At 53.1% G+C, this 15,965-nt stretch overlaps 1 protein-coding gene across 1 annotated transcript in view; it reads left to right on the top strand.

Moving 5' to 3' along the window:
- GTF3C1 (general transcription factor IIIC subunit 1) overlaps positions 1 to 15,965 on the top strand; it is a 73,220-nt gene that overhangs the window by 38,506 nt on the left and 18,749 nt on the right. Inside the window, exons 14-26 of the mRNA XM_079899132.1 lie at positions 938 to 1,122; positions 2,595 to 2,849; positions 3,116 to 3,261; positions 4,450 to 4,547; positions 5,041 to 5,137; positions 5,256 to 5,433; positions 8,183 to 8,324; positions 8,652 to 8,787; positions 9,226 to 9,307; positions 9,441 to 9,629; positions 11,402 to 11,559; positions 13,418 to 13,560; positions 15,670 to 15,751. Coding sequence (XP_079755258.1) covers positions 938 to 1,122; positions 2,595 to 2,849; positions 3,116 to 3,261; positions 4,450 to 4,547; positions 5,041 to 5,137; positions 5,256 to 5,433; positions 8,183 to 8,324; positions 8,652 to 8,787; positions 9,226 to 9,307; positions 9,441 to 9,629; positions 11,402 to 11,559; positions 13,418 to 13,560; positions 15,670 to 15,751 — 1,891 coding nt within the window. The remainder of the gene's footprint in view (positions 1 to 937; positions 1,123 to 2,594; positions 2,850 to 3,115; positions 3,262 to 4,449; positions 4,548 to 5,040; positions 5,138 to 5,255; positions 5,434 to 8,182; positions 8,325 to 8,651; positions 8,788 to 9,225; positions 9,308 to 9,440; positions 9,630 to 11,401; positions 11,560 to 13,417; positions 13,561 to 15,669; positions 15,752 to 15,965) is intronic.

The following is a 15,965-nucleotide window of genomic DNA, read 5'->3' as shown; positions in this document are numbered from 1 at the left end:
CAGTTTCCACAGAAGCCCTTTATTCATGCTTTTGTGAGATCAGTGAAGCCACTGGTTTGGGGTTTATGGTTCATGATCCTCTAGCCTCAAAAAGGATCAATTTCTGGATTCTTCAAGAGGAAAAAAATCCTAACATTCTTCTTTTTTTTTTCTTTTTTTAATTTTTATTTTATATTGGGGCATAGTTGATTAACAATATTGTTACTTTCAGGTGTACGGTAAAGTGATTCAGTTATACATATATATGTGTGTATGTGTATATATATATATATATATATATATATATATAAAGTTATACACGTATCTATCCTTGTTCAAATTCTTTTCCCATTTGGGCTGTTAGAGAATAATGAGCAGAGCTCCCCTCTGCTGACATTCTTAATTCTATGCTCTCTAAGAGTGTGGACAGAGTACTCCAAGTCATAGGCCCTATGACATGTGAGACTTGCATAGTTTATAATATAGCTCAGAACGATTGTGGTTGCCTTTCTGAGGTCTTCTCTCATTTTGTTCGTAAACCACCTAATGGACTGGCAGAAAGCTCGGTGGGAGAACATTCTCAGTTGGGTTTAAATTAGAGGTGGCGCCTGGGCTCGCAGATGTTGGTTTGTGTGGCCTGCCATGCCTTGGCCACAGGGGCTTTGAATCAGTTACCAATTAATTTCATGTCAAATTCCTGATTTCTGGCATCGATGAAAGTGTCAGCGGCCCCAGCACATTGGGCAGCCCTTCTCATGAGGTAGCAGCCGCCCCGTAGGTGGGGGTCCACTGTCCAGGTCACCCCCAAATGTCCAGTGCCCCGACACATTTTATCCGTTTACATCACCTGTTTGGCCCCTACAGGCAGTTGATTTGAAACCCCAGGGCCAAATTCTTGAGGACAGACCCTGTCCTTTCTCAGCCCTTGGTTTTCTAACATCTTATATTTGGACTTCAGGGTTAAAGCGCCCCAGCCTCCAGCGCCTCAAGGGGAAGCTGAAGAAGAAAGTCAAGGAAAAGGGGGCCCAAGAGGATCAGGAGACTCTCAGCTGAATGCTTCCTCTAAAGTAGAAAGTGGACGGGTGAAGAAGACTGATGAGAAAATGGGCATAACCCAGCTGAAAAACTATCACCCTGTTGTAGGTAAAAAGCAGCTTCTTGTCAGGGTCTGTTTGTGTTTCATGTCATCTTCTGAGTCACTTGGTGTTGCACATCCGAGCCCCGGGCTGCAGGCAGAGAGTCAGGTCTGAATCAACAGCTGGGGTTGTGGGGGGCTGGTCACGTGCCAGCATCAGTTTTCCTGTCTGTAAAATGGGGGTGATTCTTGCCCGGAGTACCTCACAAGGCTGTTGTGAGGCCCAGGTGAAATTATGCCAAGTCCCAACCTGAGGAATTGTTCACGAAGACTAACTCTTTCTGCTGAATACCCTTGGGCTGGAACATTCTGTAAACCACAGAAAATCTCTGCCTTTCCTGAGCCCACAAGCCTCTGGTAGTTACAGCCACTGACGGGTTTGAGCATTCATCTAATTTTCTGGGCTGCAGATCTCAAACAGGGCCGTCTCCCCTCACCCCACACCAAGCTGCTCTGACGTCAGCTTGTGCTGGGCCGGTGCCCACGGCCGGGCCTTCGTAGCTGGGGTGTAGTTGTAGTCTCTGGTCACAGCATGCAGCTGGAGGAGGAGGACAATGGTGACGGCCCACAGACTTCTGTCAGGCAGAAACGTCCTGGTGGGGGACCCGGCAACCCGGGGATTCTGAGCAGGAGAGGTCATTTGTGTGACTTCCCTTGCTGAGGGCTCCGGGCACAGGGACTTGGCCCAGACTCTTAAGGTGTCACATTTAGAAAGTACAGATGGAGGGAGAAACCTGCGCACGAGGCGGCACAGCGGAGCAGCACGTGCACCTGAGTGGACCAGAGGCAGCTGGGAGCTCTTTGCGCGGTGCAGGCCTGACGGCAGAGGAGGGGCCCTGCAGTCCCTTGTCCTCGCCACCCTGTTCCTATGCGTCCCTTGGCTCTCACCTGTCTCCTCTCACTGGGGAAAGTCAAGGAGCACTTTGTGTCAAAGAAATAAGCTGTTTAGAAGAACCTCGATTCTGGGATGTTTTGCACAGTCCCCATCAGCCTCAGGTCCTCTTGCTGGGGTCTGTCGTGGTGGCCCGCTGCCCTTTTACATTCTGGCTCACCTCCTGCACACTCCTCCTTCCTTGCTCCACCCCGTCACTCGGGCCAACCGGCCCTTCCTCCATTGTGCCAGGCACACCCCTGTCTCAGGCTTCTTGCATTCGCCCTGGGGGGCATGTTGCCCAGGTGTCTGCATGGTCCGCTGCCTCACCAACTCGAGGATGTCCCTTAAGGCCTCTCCCCAGTGAGACCTTCCAGGCCTCTGTAGAATTATAGCCCTCCTCTGCCTTCCTTGCTTTATTTCCATCTGATGTACTATCTTAGGTAGTTTGCTACTGTCTGCCCTTTCCCGCTAGAAAGTAAGTCCCGTGAGGGTGAAAACATTTGCCGTCTCTGGCCCCTGGGCTACAGTGGCACTCAGTAGTTTTTGAATGAATTGAACTCACTTGAATCTGGGGTTTTCAAGCATCGCCCTCCTTTCTTGCCCCAGTTCCTGGACTTGGGCGTTCTCTAGGGTTTCTGCCCAAAATGCCTCGCCTGCGGGTGATCCACATGTTTCTGTGGTACCTGATCTATGGGCACCCTGCCAAGGACACGGTGGAGAAGCCGGGCTGCAGCAGCGAAAGGAGGACGGGGGCCCCATCCTCCTCCGGGAGCAACCTGGAGGCCTCCTTGGATGCCCCACCCCAGGACACCCAGGATGGAGCCACCCGGGAGGGTGAAGTGGAGCTCTCCACGGAGACCGGTGAGATGCCCTGGGCAGGCAGGCCCCAGTGGGATCCAGAGGGGAGTCATGGTGGTTCCTTGTCCTTATGACCTGAACCGGCTGAGTCCCCTATTGCCCTGATCCAAACAAAGACATCATCCAAGCGTCCTGAGCCTCCGGGCTTCCTGCCTGACGAGGAGGGTGTTGCCCTAGTTCGTGGTGCGAGGGAACCAAGACCTACTGGGAGGCGACACCAGCATCATGACCGGGACCCTGTCTCAGGACTGACCCCTGTTTTCTCCCAGTGTACGTGGATGAAGCCTCGTGGACGCGCTACATCCCTCCCGTCCCAGTCCACAAGGACTTTGGCTTCGGCTGGGCTCTGGTCAGTGACATTCTTCTCTGCCTGCCCCTCTCCATCTTCACCCAGATTGTGCAAGTCAGCTACAAGGTACTGATGACTCCCAGGCTTTCTCAGGGGCTGGTCCCTCAGCTCCATACCAGAGGGCCTACACTCACCTGTCAAGAGAAAATGCTTGCAGTTGCCTGGCTGGCTGGCTGGCTGGGTGGCTCGATAGGTAGATAGATAGGTAGGTAGGTAGATAGAGAGAGAGAGAGAGAGGCTAGATAGATAGATAGATAGACGCGCTAGATAGATAGATAGATAGATAGATAGACAAAGAAAGAAAGAAAGAGAAAGGCAGACAGAATAGATTGGGTGGATGGATGGATAGATGGTGAGTCAAGGGAAATATTTCAAAGACTTGTTCTTCTAGATCAGTCAAAAGACAGACAATTAGGGTATAGCAATAAAATATATTTTTAGAAATTTGGTAAATACAGAAAAAGGAAGAAATAGAAATTACCATAGAAATGCTATAGCTTCATCACTCAGAGGTATCACTGCTAGTGTTTCTGGTGCATTTTCTTCTAGTCTTTTTCTTCCTGTGCCATGTTTGTATGTAATGCATGTGTATATATGTGAGGTCTTCCTTTTTAAAAAAAACTGAATTGAGACCATGCTGTATTTACTCTTTTATGATCTGTTCTTTCCGCTGAACAATGTATTGTATTTTCCACATCGTTGCTTTCCCTTGATATTAAGTACATCCATAGTGTTCCTTCTTATGCACGTACCCTAATGTATTTAACCAATACTCTATTTTTGGACATTTAAGCTCCGGTTTCTTGGTGGTGTGAGTGACATGTTGATGAATACTTTTTGTTAGATGTATTTGTGGGCAGCTCCAAAATTTTTCGTCTTGGGTTAAGGATAGAAGTGGAATCACTGGCTTTAAAGGCAATAAGCATCCTTCATCCTTTTTAAATTATTTAAAGATGAATAAATATATTCCCCTATTGTCCCCCAGAAATGTTTTAGTACTTTGCATGCCCACCAGCAGTGAATGAGGCCGCCTGTTTACTGTACCCAGCAGTGTGGCAGATGGGTTGGAGGGGAGGGGCGTCAGGACAGAAATGTGGGGGGTTTGGAGTGACAGGCAAGAGGGGGCTCTGTTCCCGTGGGACGGATGGCCAGATTCAGCGAGACCACAGCCTGGAAAGTAGTGGTGTTTTTTTCACAATTCTTGCAATTCACCCTGTCCTTGAGGGTGAGCTGAGCCTGAAAATCACCTCTCAGGTGGACAACCTCGAGGAGTTTCTGAACGACCCTCTGAAGAAGCACACGCTGATCCGCTTTCTCCCCAGGCCCATCCGGCAACAGCTTCTGTACAAGAGGTGAGGTCCCTGCAGCCGACTCGGGGCGGCCGAGGGTCCTGGTAGGCCCCTTGGAGTTACGCTTCTGAGTAATCGTTGACCAGGAAGAGGAAAGGTTTCTGCCTGCCAGGTTGTAGCGACCCAAGGTCATTAATTCAGCCACCTGTGCCTTCTTCATAAAGCACAGAGGCAAATGCAGTGTGGGCTGGGACATTTCAGTACTTGCTCTCAAGGTTCTTTTAGAGTAAAATCTGCCGATAAAGACTGCAGGTAATGAGGTGGGTCTTTCCTTCTGTTACTTTTACTTTCGAACTCAAGCCCCCCAAGTAGGATCAATGCCCCGTTGCCCTGGTTGGTGTTGGGATGAGGGTTCTGGGTCTCAGCACAGTTCAGGCCCGAGGCCCGTCCTCAAGGTCCCACAGGTCGAAGAGAGGAGAAGAAGCAAGTCACATCCCTCACCCCCGTGCAGACCCCCGACGGCAGCTGAGAAGCCGCCACCCCCTCTGTTTTCCAGACGTTACATTTTCTCGGTGGTGGAGAACCTTCAGAAGCTGTGCTACATGGGGCTGCTCCAGTTCGGGCCCACAGAGAAGTTTCAGGATAAAGATCAGGTAACAGCCTCCAGGCCCAGAGGAAGGCGGTCCTGACGGCTAAGCGCAGTTTCCAGACACCTCACCCGGTGCTGAGGCTGAGGCTCTCCCCTCACCCCATCCGGTGTCTCCCTCGTAGGTCTTTATCTTCTTGAAGAAGAATGTGGTCATCGTGGACACCACCACCTGTGACCCCCATTACAACCTGGCCCACAGCAGCCGGCCCTTCGAGAGGCGTCTCTACGTCCTGAACTCAATGCAGGACGTGGAGAACTATTGGTTCGATCTGCAGTGCGTCTGCCTCAACACCCCGCTAGGTACCATCCATCTTTACTGGGCTCGCTGTTTTCCCTCCTTTCTGTGGGATAGCGGGAGTTAGAGCTAGAAGAGACTGGAAGCCGCCTGCTGGTTTTCCGACTGTCCCCCAGAGGCCTGGAGTGTCCTGGAAGCTCCCTTAGAAAGGGCAGTGGTGGGCCTTACCTGGGAGGGCCACTAGCCCTCCACCCCATTGAGCCCACGCAGCTTCGCTTTTGTCCTTATTCTTTTGCTCCTTCAGTAGGTATTTATTGAACACCTTGTGTGTGTCTTTTCCCGCGCACGATCACACAGCAACAGGACTTATGCTGTCTTGGCGAAGACACAGCACACAGAGATCCAGAGTGTGATAGGAGCTGGGGAGGAAACACACCAGGTGATGAATCGAGGGTGTTTTACTGGGCTGGTCAGGAGCAGCCTTTCTGAGGAGGAGACTTTGAGCTGAGTTCTAAAGGGTGAGGCCGAGTCCGCCGTGACCAGAGCTGACGAGGAGCATCCCAGGCAGGTGCAACAGCCCCGAGTGTTGATGGAGAAACGGAAGAGGCCGGTGTGCGTGGGAGGGGAGTGGCAGCTGATGAGATGGAGAAGCAGGCAGGAAGCAGACTCCGGGGCCTTGCAGGACACGAGGAGAGTTTAGGTTTGTTCTAAGAGCAGTGAGAAGCCATTGGAGGTTGTAAGCCAAGATCTCAGGTCTTTCAGAGTTGCCCTGGCTGCTGTGTGGAGAACAGACTGAGAGGCACCAGAGTGGAAGCAGGGAGACCAGCTAGGGGCTGTGATTCAGGTCCAGGAGAGGTCCGCTGGTGATAGTGAAAGACAGAGGACAGGCTGGGAGGTCTTTAGGAGGAGGGACTGACCAGACTGTCCAGTGGGTCAGATGACTTGGGCTTTGAGTTAAGCCTTGGCTTGTTTTTTCTTCTCTCTCTGGAACATCCCGACCTATGTTCACCTTGCAGATGGCCACTCCTACTTCAAGCATTCTCTCTCCGAGAAAGCCTTTCCAGCATCTTTACTGTCATCTGATGTCATTCTGGGAATTCCTTGAGTATAGGGAATTTGGCTTGTATCCCCAGCGTGTCTCAGAGTGCCTGGTACATAGGTGACATCCCGTAAATGTTTGTGGAATGAATGGAGGGTTCGTAGAAGGCGTTAGAACCTCCAGTCTTGTGCTCTTTCCTCTGAGCCAGTTTTCATCAGTTCCGTTCTTGCCACCTGCCCCAGGAAGAAAAGGACGCCACATTGCATCTGCACCCGGGAGAGGACTCCCTCTCTTCCTTCTGTCACAGAGCTGGAAGATCAAGGTTACACTTGTATTTTTGCGAAGCAGGGGCCACATGTTTATTGGGTAGAACTGTTTAATGCCCATATGCTAATGAGCACTCGTAGAGGAACTTGAATGGGTCCAGACAAATTTTAGAAACAGTGCTTTGTAGAATCCTCTGGCATCAGCAGTGAGCTAGGCTTTTACCAGGGCAGATTTTAAAGTGCCCTAGCTCCCCTGCATTTTATACCTAGATAAAAATTTGCGAACCAGTATGTTATTTGCACCAGAGTTTTTCAGGCTTGACCACTGGTGAATTTCCATCCCTTCCCATGTTCGTGAGCCGAAATGTCGGGGGGCTTATTGAGTCCGTTAATCAGGCATTGACTGTCCCTTCATTCAACAGACATTTGAGGGGGTTCTGCCCCATCAATAATGAGACGTGAGGATCCTTTAAAGTGAGGCTCCCAGAGCATGAGTGCACACAGGCAGCACCTGGGGAACCCATTGAAATGCGGATTACTGGGCACGGTCCAGGGATTTGGATTCAGCAGCCCTGGGGAGGGCCTGAATCTGCGGTCTCCCACAGGCAGCTCGGTCTCCCACAGGCAGCTCGGTGGTGCAAGGTGAAGGTGAAGCATCGCCTGAAGTCCTCTTAGGTTCAAGGTCCATTCAAATGCATGACCTTGGGTGAGCTCTTTGTACCCTCCTGAGCCTCCGTTTCTTCATTTCTAATCTGGGAGCACCACCACCGCCTTGTGGGGCTGAGGTGAAGCTTGAACCAGACATCTCGCGTAAAGCTGCAGCTGGGAGGTGCAGGGCATGGACTCTCCCCACTGACCACGTTATGAGAGGCTCTTCGGTAGTCTGCAAATTATCATAGCCTTCCCTGGCCCGACACAAGCAACAGTTTTTTTGTTTGTTTGTTTTGTTCTTTTCAAGCAACGGTTTTCATCGTATTTTATATTTCCTTGCAAGAGATGCTTTATTGTGGAATCACTGAATGTAATTTCCCAACTAAGTTAATGCACCTCTCGGGCACTCAGGAAACGTCTGGCTGTTCCTGGAGCCCAGTGCGCCCAGGGAGACTGTGACGCTGCCTCGCACTGTCTAGATCCCCACCAGCCCGACCCTGGCAGCCACCAGCGTGTGCAGCCGTTTTCACTCGTCACTTCCTCTGTGCGACACGCAGCTCCCCGGGGCATCCCCCTGGAGGGAAGAAGGCGTGGGCTTTCTCTGGTTGCCTGCTCGCCTTGCCGCCTGAATAGAGTACAGGCTGCACGCAGACCCTGTTCTCAGGTTCACGACCAGCCTTAACTCTCTGCCTTCTGCATTTTGTGCAAGGAGGTCCACCAGTTTCAGACCCTCTCCCCTGGTGGGGAGCCTGGGCACAGAAAGGGAATCCAGTCTTCTCTTGCCACCCCGCGGCAGACCGTGGCCAGCAGACCGTGGCAGGAAGGTGTCCTCAGCGGGGCTTGTGTCTGGTTTCCTAGGCGTGGTGCGCTGCCCGCGCATCCGGAAGAACAGCGGCCCAGATCAGGGCAGCGATGAGGAGGGCAGTCTGCAGAAGGAGCAGGAGAGCGCCATGGACAAGCACACCCTGGAGCGCAAGTGTGCCATGATGGAGTACACCGCGTGCGTCCCCGCCCCACCCTGCCCCGCCCCCACACGCAGAGCCACGGGGGTCCTGGTCCTGCAGACTCTGGCCCGCCCCCCCATCGGGCTTCCCTGTCAGGCCCGGAAGCCTGAGTCTCTGGTGCCAAGGCTGCAAGTTGGTGGCCGTGGGTGCAGAAATTGGGAATTTTACGTAACAGTCTGGGTTTCTGACAAGCCCTTTACTTCCACCTGCCAGGTGTTTTTCTGGGAAGGTAACAGTTAATAATAAATGCCCCCTGCCCACTCCATGAGATCTCTTTTCACTTCCCAAGGAGGGCTTGTTTTCTGTTTATTTCCATCTCCCAGGGGCAGCCGTGAGGTCGTGGATGAAGGCTTTATCCCCGGAGATGGGCTGGGAGCCGCTGGGCTCGATTCCAGTTTCTATGGACACCTGAAGCGAAACTGGATCTGGACCAGCTACATCATCGACAAGGCCAAAAGGGTGGGCTTTCAGGACGGGGGCATCCTTCCCCGGGCCCCAACCCGGGGGGCTGCCATTGCTACTCACCTGCGTGTCCCTTTCCTGGCTCACAGATTTTGAACTGGCCAAACCAAAACTGACCAGAGACACAAATAATTACTTCCATGTATACTAAAGGCATGTCAGGCCCCTTAAATATCTGCCTGGCCTTTTTTTTTTTCTCCCCCAATGGATTCTAATTTATTCTGCGATGTGGACAAGTATGCCTTTTTAAAACAAAGAACAGAAAGTCTGTAAGACAAAGGTCACATGGGGAGGGGGTTCGTGTGTGATAGGAGGGTGGCAGTCCCCGCACAGCCTCTTCGTCAGAGACTCGTGCAACTCAGCGCTGTGGCTGCCCTGGGCTCCCCGGGATCCATGAAAGCTCACACTTTATCCGGTACCATCCTCGTCTTTTAGGAGACCACCGCGTCGGAGAACGGGCTCACGGTGAGGCTGCAGACGTTTCTGTCCAAGCGCCCGTTGCCTCTTGGCGCTGGAGGTACGTGGGCCAGGAGTTCAGCAGAAATAGACGTGGGTCCGTCTCGGGCCGACACGATCGCTGCACATTGGCTTTGGCTTCTGGCCTTTGCAGAGGTCATTCTGCAGCGGCGGTGTCCTGTGCTTATTTCCAGGCAACGGCAGGTTGACTGTCTGGGGAGAAGCGCGAGCGGGATCGGGGCTCTGTGCTGACAGAGAAGAGCACTTTGAGGTTGGCCGAGAGCCCACGCTGGACAGGAACCAGAAAGTGAGGGGTGGGAAAAGCCAGAAGCGCAAACGGCTGAAGAAGGACCCTGGGAAGAAGATCAAGAGAAAGAAAAAAGGTTTCGGGATGCTCGTTCGTGTTTGCCAGGCTTGCCTTTGCACGCACGGTCTGGCTGGGGATGGACAGCAGCCTCCCCGCAGCCCAGCCTGAGCTCTGCCTTCAGACTCGGGTTCCGTCTCCTTAAATTTGGAGCACTAACTCTGCGTGATCACGTTTTATTTTCCACACCCAGCCTGCTGACCGAGAGGGCCTCGAACTGACTCTGTACTTCCCCCTGCTTTCTCTGTCTCTGCATTGTGTAGAGCCTTTTCACTTAGTAACTCCCTCAGTTCAAATTTCTAATTTCTTCTCAACTGGGAAAAAAAAAAAACCTTGGCAAAAAATCCATAGCAAAGTCCTCATCACAACCAGCCCAAATCCTATTATTCTTTTGGTTTGCTTTTTAGTATCTGCCTCTGTGCTAATCAGGGCAAAGTTTAAAGTTATGTTGTGTTTTTAAATCAGAGGCAACATGGGTGTCACTTAAGCCTGCAGGATCTCTCCAGATCTCGTGAACCCATCGTGTGCGGTGCCTTAAAGATTGCCCTTTTGGAGTCTTCATTTGGGCGGTATTTACAGCGAAGGAGGGCAGCGAGGAGACCAGTGTCCGGGTTTTAGGCCACCTTTATATCACCTCAGTGGTGTGCGTGTTTTAACGGTGATCTGATAGCTGTAGCTATTTCAGCTGAGAACAGAATATCTTAACAGGAACCTGTTTTTAGTGGTTTATTCTGCTGGTGCCCAAAACAAATAGGTTCACGTCCCTGAAGCAGCCGCCTCCGTTTAGCCCGTCCAGATGCACAGAAGGTCAATTTGGCCCGCAGAGACCCGAATTCATTACAAGGCAAAATACGCGGTGGTGTCGATTTGAATGTAAATGCTCTTGCCCGCTTTCCTCCTGCCCTCGTCTGGAAGACACTCACTAAACAAACAGTCTTTGGGAGTTGGCACTAGCACATGGTAGCATATGGCGTCTGCCCGTGAAACTACCACCAGCGACTCCCCGAGGGGAAGTAACTTTGGGAAACCCAGTGGTTGAGAGCTCCAGGTTCCAATCCTGTCCGCTGCTTTCTAGGCTCTGACTTTGGGCAAGGTGCTGTATCTCTCTGTGTTTCAGATTCCTCAGCTGCCTAATGGGGATAATAATTGTATCCTTCTCATAGGGTTGTTGCCAAGTATTATTTTTAATTATAAGTGAATGTATGTGAAAAGCTTACTCCAGCGTTTGGCACCTAGTAAACATTCCGTAACGTCAGTGATCGTTATTATTCAGGTAGTAGCTACTTTGTGCCAGGTGCTGCGCGAGGTGTTTTATACCCAGTCTCGTTCACTCCTCAAGGCAGCCCCGTAGAGTGGGCCTTGTCGTCCCCACGCTGCGCCAGGGTTTGCACAGCATCTCTGAGGTCGCAGAGCAGGGAATGGTGGGGACCCACTTGTCCAGAGAGCGCACCCCAAGCAGGCTCCCTCGGCTTCTGTGCGAGGTGCTTTCAAAGGGCTCAGTGCCTCCAAGGGAAGGATCAGAGATGGGCAGATAACTAACAAGAGGCTGCGTCAGGCTGCTCAGCCCATCGCCATGAAATGTGACCAAAGAGAAACGACGAAAGGGGTAAAAAAAAGTCTGTCGGGATGGGCTGAGTCTTTTGTGATTAGTTTAAATGACTCCCCGCACGATGAGATTCTGATAACCAGTACCTTGGTGCAGTCTGACCTGCTGGGTAGGGACCCTTCCCCTCTCCACAGTGACAGCTCCAAACTGGTTATTAGAGGCCCCCTCTCCTCTTCCCCCCTTAGAAGAGCTCCCGGAAGAAAAAAGCAAAAGGCTGCGATACCACGACGAGGCCGACCAGAGCGCCCTGCAGAGGATGACCCGGCTGCGCGTCACCTGGTCCATGCAGGAGGACGGGCTGCTCGTGCTCTGCCGGATTGCCAGCAACGTCCTCAACACCAAGGTACCCGGCCCAGCGCCCCCGCCCCCTCCCAGCCTCTGGCCCGCTGATTTGCGAGTCCCTCTCGCTATGGGACCCACATAGGGAGGCTCATGCCTGGGACCTCTCACCCATCCCATCTACTCCACTTGGCCACTGGGAGAAGCATTTCCCAGAATCCTAGCAATGGATACACCACGCTCGTTTTCTTGTTTTGTTTTGTTTTAATTTTATTGGGGTATAGTTGATTTACAGTGTTGCGTTAGTGTCAGGTGTATAGCAAAATTAATCTGTTACACGTATACATATGTCCACTCTTTTTTAACTTCTTTTCCCATTTAGGTCATTAGAAGGTCCTGATAGCGGTTCCCTGTGCTATACAGCAGGTTCTTCGTAGTTATCCGCGCGCCCGCCGTGCTTATTTTGCACATCTGTTTCCTGGCTTCGGCCCCCGCGTCTATGTCTTTGCCTGGCTGCAGGCCACACGGCTGAGAGCCGTGCTCTCCCTCGCTCTTCACCAGGAATCTGACCCTTCCCTGCTCCCCGCCTCCCACCCTCATCTGCCTGGAAAACTCCTATTTATCTTTCAGTAACCGCTTATCATCTCTGGAAAGGCTTCCCTGATCCTGCCAAAGGGAAGCAGTTACTGCGTTCTCGCTCTGCCCCTTGGACGCGTACCTTTCACGCTGCTCCTTTGGCTTCTGGCGCCTCTTAGCCCACTGGAGTGGCTGCTTCTAGAGGCAGAGAGACTTCTTACTTGTTTTTGTAGCTGCAGCCCCTCGCGTGGTGCCTCCCATGCGGTAATCCCTCTGTCCGTGCGGACCAAGTCGGCGTGGGACGGTGGCTGTCCCCGGCTTCACTCCCCGCCTCCCATGCCATGCCGAGGCGAATGTCCCATCAGGCTGGTTCCCAGAAGCCACCCAGAGCGTGGGCTCTGCCAGTGTCCCGTCCAGGGCCCCTTCCAGGCAGTAATACCGCCAGGCAGAGTAGGTGAGGTGGCTTCATAGGAGCCCCATTTGTGTTTCCTGTTCTCAGCCACACCAGCCAAGAGAAACCCACTGAGAGGTCTGACACCCTGCCTGCAAGCTCATTAAATCCCTTTTCTGTATTATTATTGCCCCAGATTTTCTTATCCCTCCACCCCTTCCTAAATCCCCACCCAATCCCTTCTGCCAGGAGGAACCCGAAGGCGTGTTGCTGTCCCTAATACCTGGCCTCGTCTCATCACAGCACTGACGGGAGAGGCCTCTCCCCCGCCACCCCACCCCCCGCCCTCCACGCAGCCAGGGGAGCCAGGAGAGCCTTGCACGGACCCTCCACTCATTCGCTTCAACTTACACCAGATTCCTGGGCCCACTCCTGCTGGGGCGCTAAAGAAAAAACCCTGTCCTCAAGCCCCTTCCTTACCTGGGCTGTGCCTTCCTGCGTGTGTTCACTGAGAGAGGCTCCTGAGTCTGTGACTCGGCACGTTCCGTTTCCACTAGTGTAACCACAGGCGCCGTACACAGAGCGTTCTTGAGTGTACACGATGGATACTTAAACCTCTAAAACCGTCTAATGAAATGCATCTTCTATACTCCTGACCTCCTGTGGCGCATTGCCCTCCAGTCAGTATTACCCAGGCACCCTCCGAGCACCTCTACTAGTCACCAAAAGATACTCTTCCCACTGGACCTGGAGGATTTGTCTTATTCCTCTCTGCCCAGCACCCACTCGGGGCCAGGCACATGGTCAGTGCCCAGTAAATGCGTGAGGTGACAGTGTTGAGTGTCCGCTGAGGAAAGAGGTTCCACAGGACGTATTCCCCCCTCCTTTACATTAGTGACCCATAATGTGGGCTCCGAGGATACTGAGTTTGTGTCTTGGCTTGTGTTTAATCCAGGTGAAGGGCCCGTTTGTCCCCTGGCAGGTCGTGCGGGACATTCTGCACTCAAGCTTGGAAGAGTCTTTGGATAAAACATCCCATTCGGTCGGACGAAGAGCTCGCTACATAGTCAAAAATCCACAGGCCTATCTGAACTATAAGTAAGCCTCCTTTGAACTTCCGTGACTCCAAGACAGGGTATCCCGGTGCTTCTAGTTCACTCTTTACACTTCTTTCATCCCATTTGCTTAAGGGTCGGCGGTAAAATCCAGATAGATAAAGTCTGAGTCGTCCAGTAGCGCGTCAGTAGTCTGTTGGAGGCTGTTAGTGACATTGTCCTCGATTTGGGGGCTGGGTGTGATTCTGGGCACCTGCACATTCAAGGTGTTACTTACACTTTAGAGCAGCTTGCGAAGCAGGTGCTCCTTTGTTACAGGTGAAGAAACAGGCTAGGTGACAGCGCTGAATGTTACCTCTTCCCCTCACCTGAGTAGCGTGTGGTGAAAGCAGAGGCCTCTGCCCGTTTCCACTAGGGTTTCGACACTCCAGAGCAGCTCTCGATGTCTCCGTGTTAGTGGTCCATCAATGGCTCACTCCAGAAAGGAGCTAGACAGGAACGGGATCAATGGATCAAACGCACTCAGCCATTTCCTCAGCAGAGCTGGGCGTTCCCTAAAGACGTGAGGGGATGGCAGCTGGCCGGGAGCTGCAAAGCCTCCCCCATCGTCAGTTGCCAGGGAGGCTGCCCGCCGTCTGTTTCTCTCAGGGCCACGGTGTAAAGCCGTCCCCAGCCCCGTCAGACTCCTGCAGCTCCCTCCCCCTGCTGGCGTGGGCTCGAGTGGGGAAGCCCAGCGGGTGGTGTGGGAAGGTACCCGAGTGTTGCAGCCAGCATGAGGGGGAGGCCGGGAAGCGGAGCTGCTTCCACCAGCTGATGTTCGGGCCACGGGTCAGTGGGAGAGCTTGGCTCCGGGTTGATTCCGAGCCGTGCGCTGCCTGCAGTCAGCCAGATTGCAAGGAAAGCAGCCCAGCCCTGGACTGCAGAGGAGACTCAGCCCTCTGCCCAGGCTCCTCAGTCTCGGCGCTGCTGACACGTGGGGCGGCTCATTCTCTGTTGTGGGGCGTCCTGGGCACTGTGGGGTGTTTAGCAGCCACCCGCCCACACCCACCACCACCCTCACCCCCACCCCCACCCCCCGCCAACTGTGACCAACAAAAATGTCTTCACACGCCCCCCCGGGGGAGCAGACCACCCCGACGAGAACCACTGGGTTAGACACACCAAGGGGCCTTTCTGTGTGAAGCCACTTCCCCAGTGCATGGAAGACTCTTAGAATGTTCTGTCTGAAAGGGCTCTGATCACCTGGTCCAAAGTCCTCCTTTTTGCAGAGTGGAAACAGGCCCAGAGACAGCATGCAAGCTGGCTGGGGTGACAGTGAGCTGGCAGTGAAGTGAGATCTGGAAGTTGGGTTTCCTGGCCCCTGCCTGACGCTCTTCCTCTTGTCCTGCAGCAGCCGGGGAAGGGGGACATGAAGAGGGCTGCAGGGTGCGCAGGCCAGGTCTCCGTCCCCTGCAGCTCAGAGCTGTGGGACCTGGGACGGGGCATTTATCCCCTTAGAGGCTGTGAGCAGAACGATACCAATAGTATCCACACCTGTCCCACCTGCCCTGGCCCTTGGCTTCTGTGTGACCTCGGGGGCAGGGGCGGACCTTACGCCCCACTGAGCTGTGAAGTGAATGACAGTCTCTACCTTGCAGGCTGTTTATGAAGGAGCAGCTTCAGCTTTCAAAGTGCGCAGCTCCTAGAACCCAGCAAACGCTGGTTGTCTTTCCCTCCGTTTCCCTTTGGGCAGGTCAGGCTCTTTTGGTGCCTGGAGGTGTGAAGAGGTGCGCAATGGACAGAGTGCTGGAGGAGGCCGGAGCTCTTAGTACCAAACACCAGGGCCTGTTTTTAAATATAAGATCCTCTTTGACATAGGTCTCTCCTGTGGTCCTGGCCAAACCCCCGTGAGGGTAGGCGGGTGGAAGCTACTGTTCTCAGTTTGCACGTGGAGGACAGAAGCGCAGAGAAGTCGAGATGTGAAGCGTGAGCACAAACAGGCCGACCCCAAATCCTTCATCTTCAAAAGCTATAATCACCCAGCAGGCACATAAGCAGATCATACTTCGTGTTTACCCAAGGCCAGAACTGTTAGGACAGAAATCTTCCAGTGGTTCTGAACGTGGGCATCGTTACATTGCCCAGACTTCACTGTGGCCTGCTCTCCCCACAGGGTTTGCCTCGCCGAGGTGTACCAGGATAAGGCGCTGGTTGGAGATTTCATGAATCGAAAATGCGACTACGGAGACCCGAAGGTGGGCCCCGCGCGGTGGTCGGGCTCAGCCTGCCCTGAAGGCAGGGATTTCTAGGTTCTAGTCTGGTCCTCTGGGCCCCACAGTGCCTCTGCCAGCCTTGCAAACATGGGCTTTCCCCCTGCTCATTTGGGAAATTGACTTGTCAGTTCTTTGGCTGTGGCCCTCACTTGATCTGGGTCCAGCATCAGTTTTAAAGATGATTAGAATTTGCCAT

Source organism: Stenella coeruleoalba, assembly GCF_951394435.1.
Source record: "Stenella coeruleoalba genome assembly, chromosome: 15".
NCBI lineage: Eukaryota > Metazoa > Chordata > Mammalia > Artiodactyla > Delphinidae > Stenella > Stenella coeruleoalba.
Note: the sequence above shows the minus strand (reverse complement) of the source record. Positions and strands in the feature narration are given on the sequence as shown.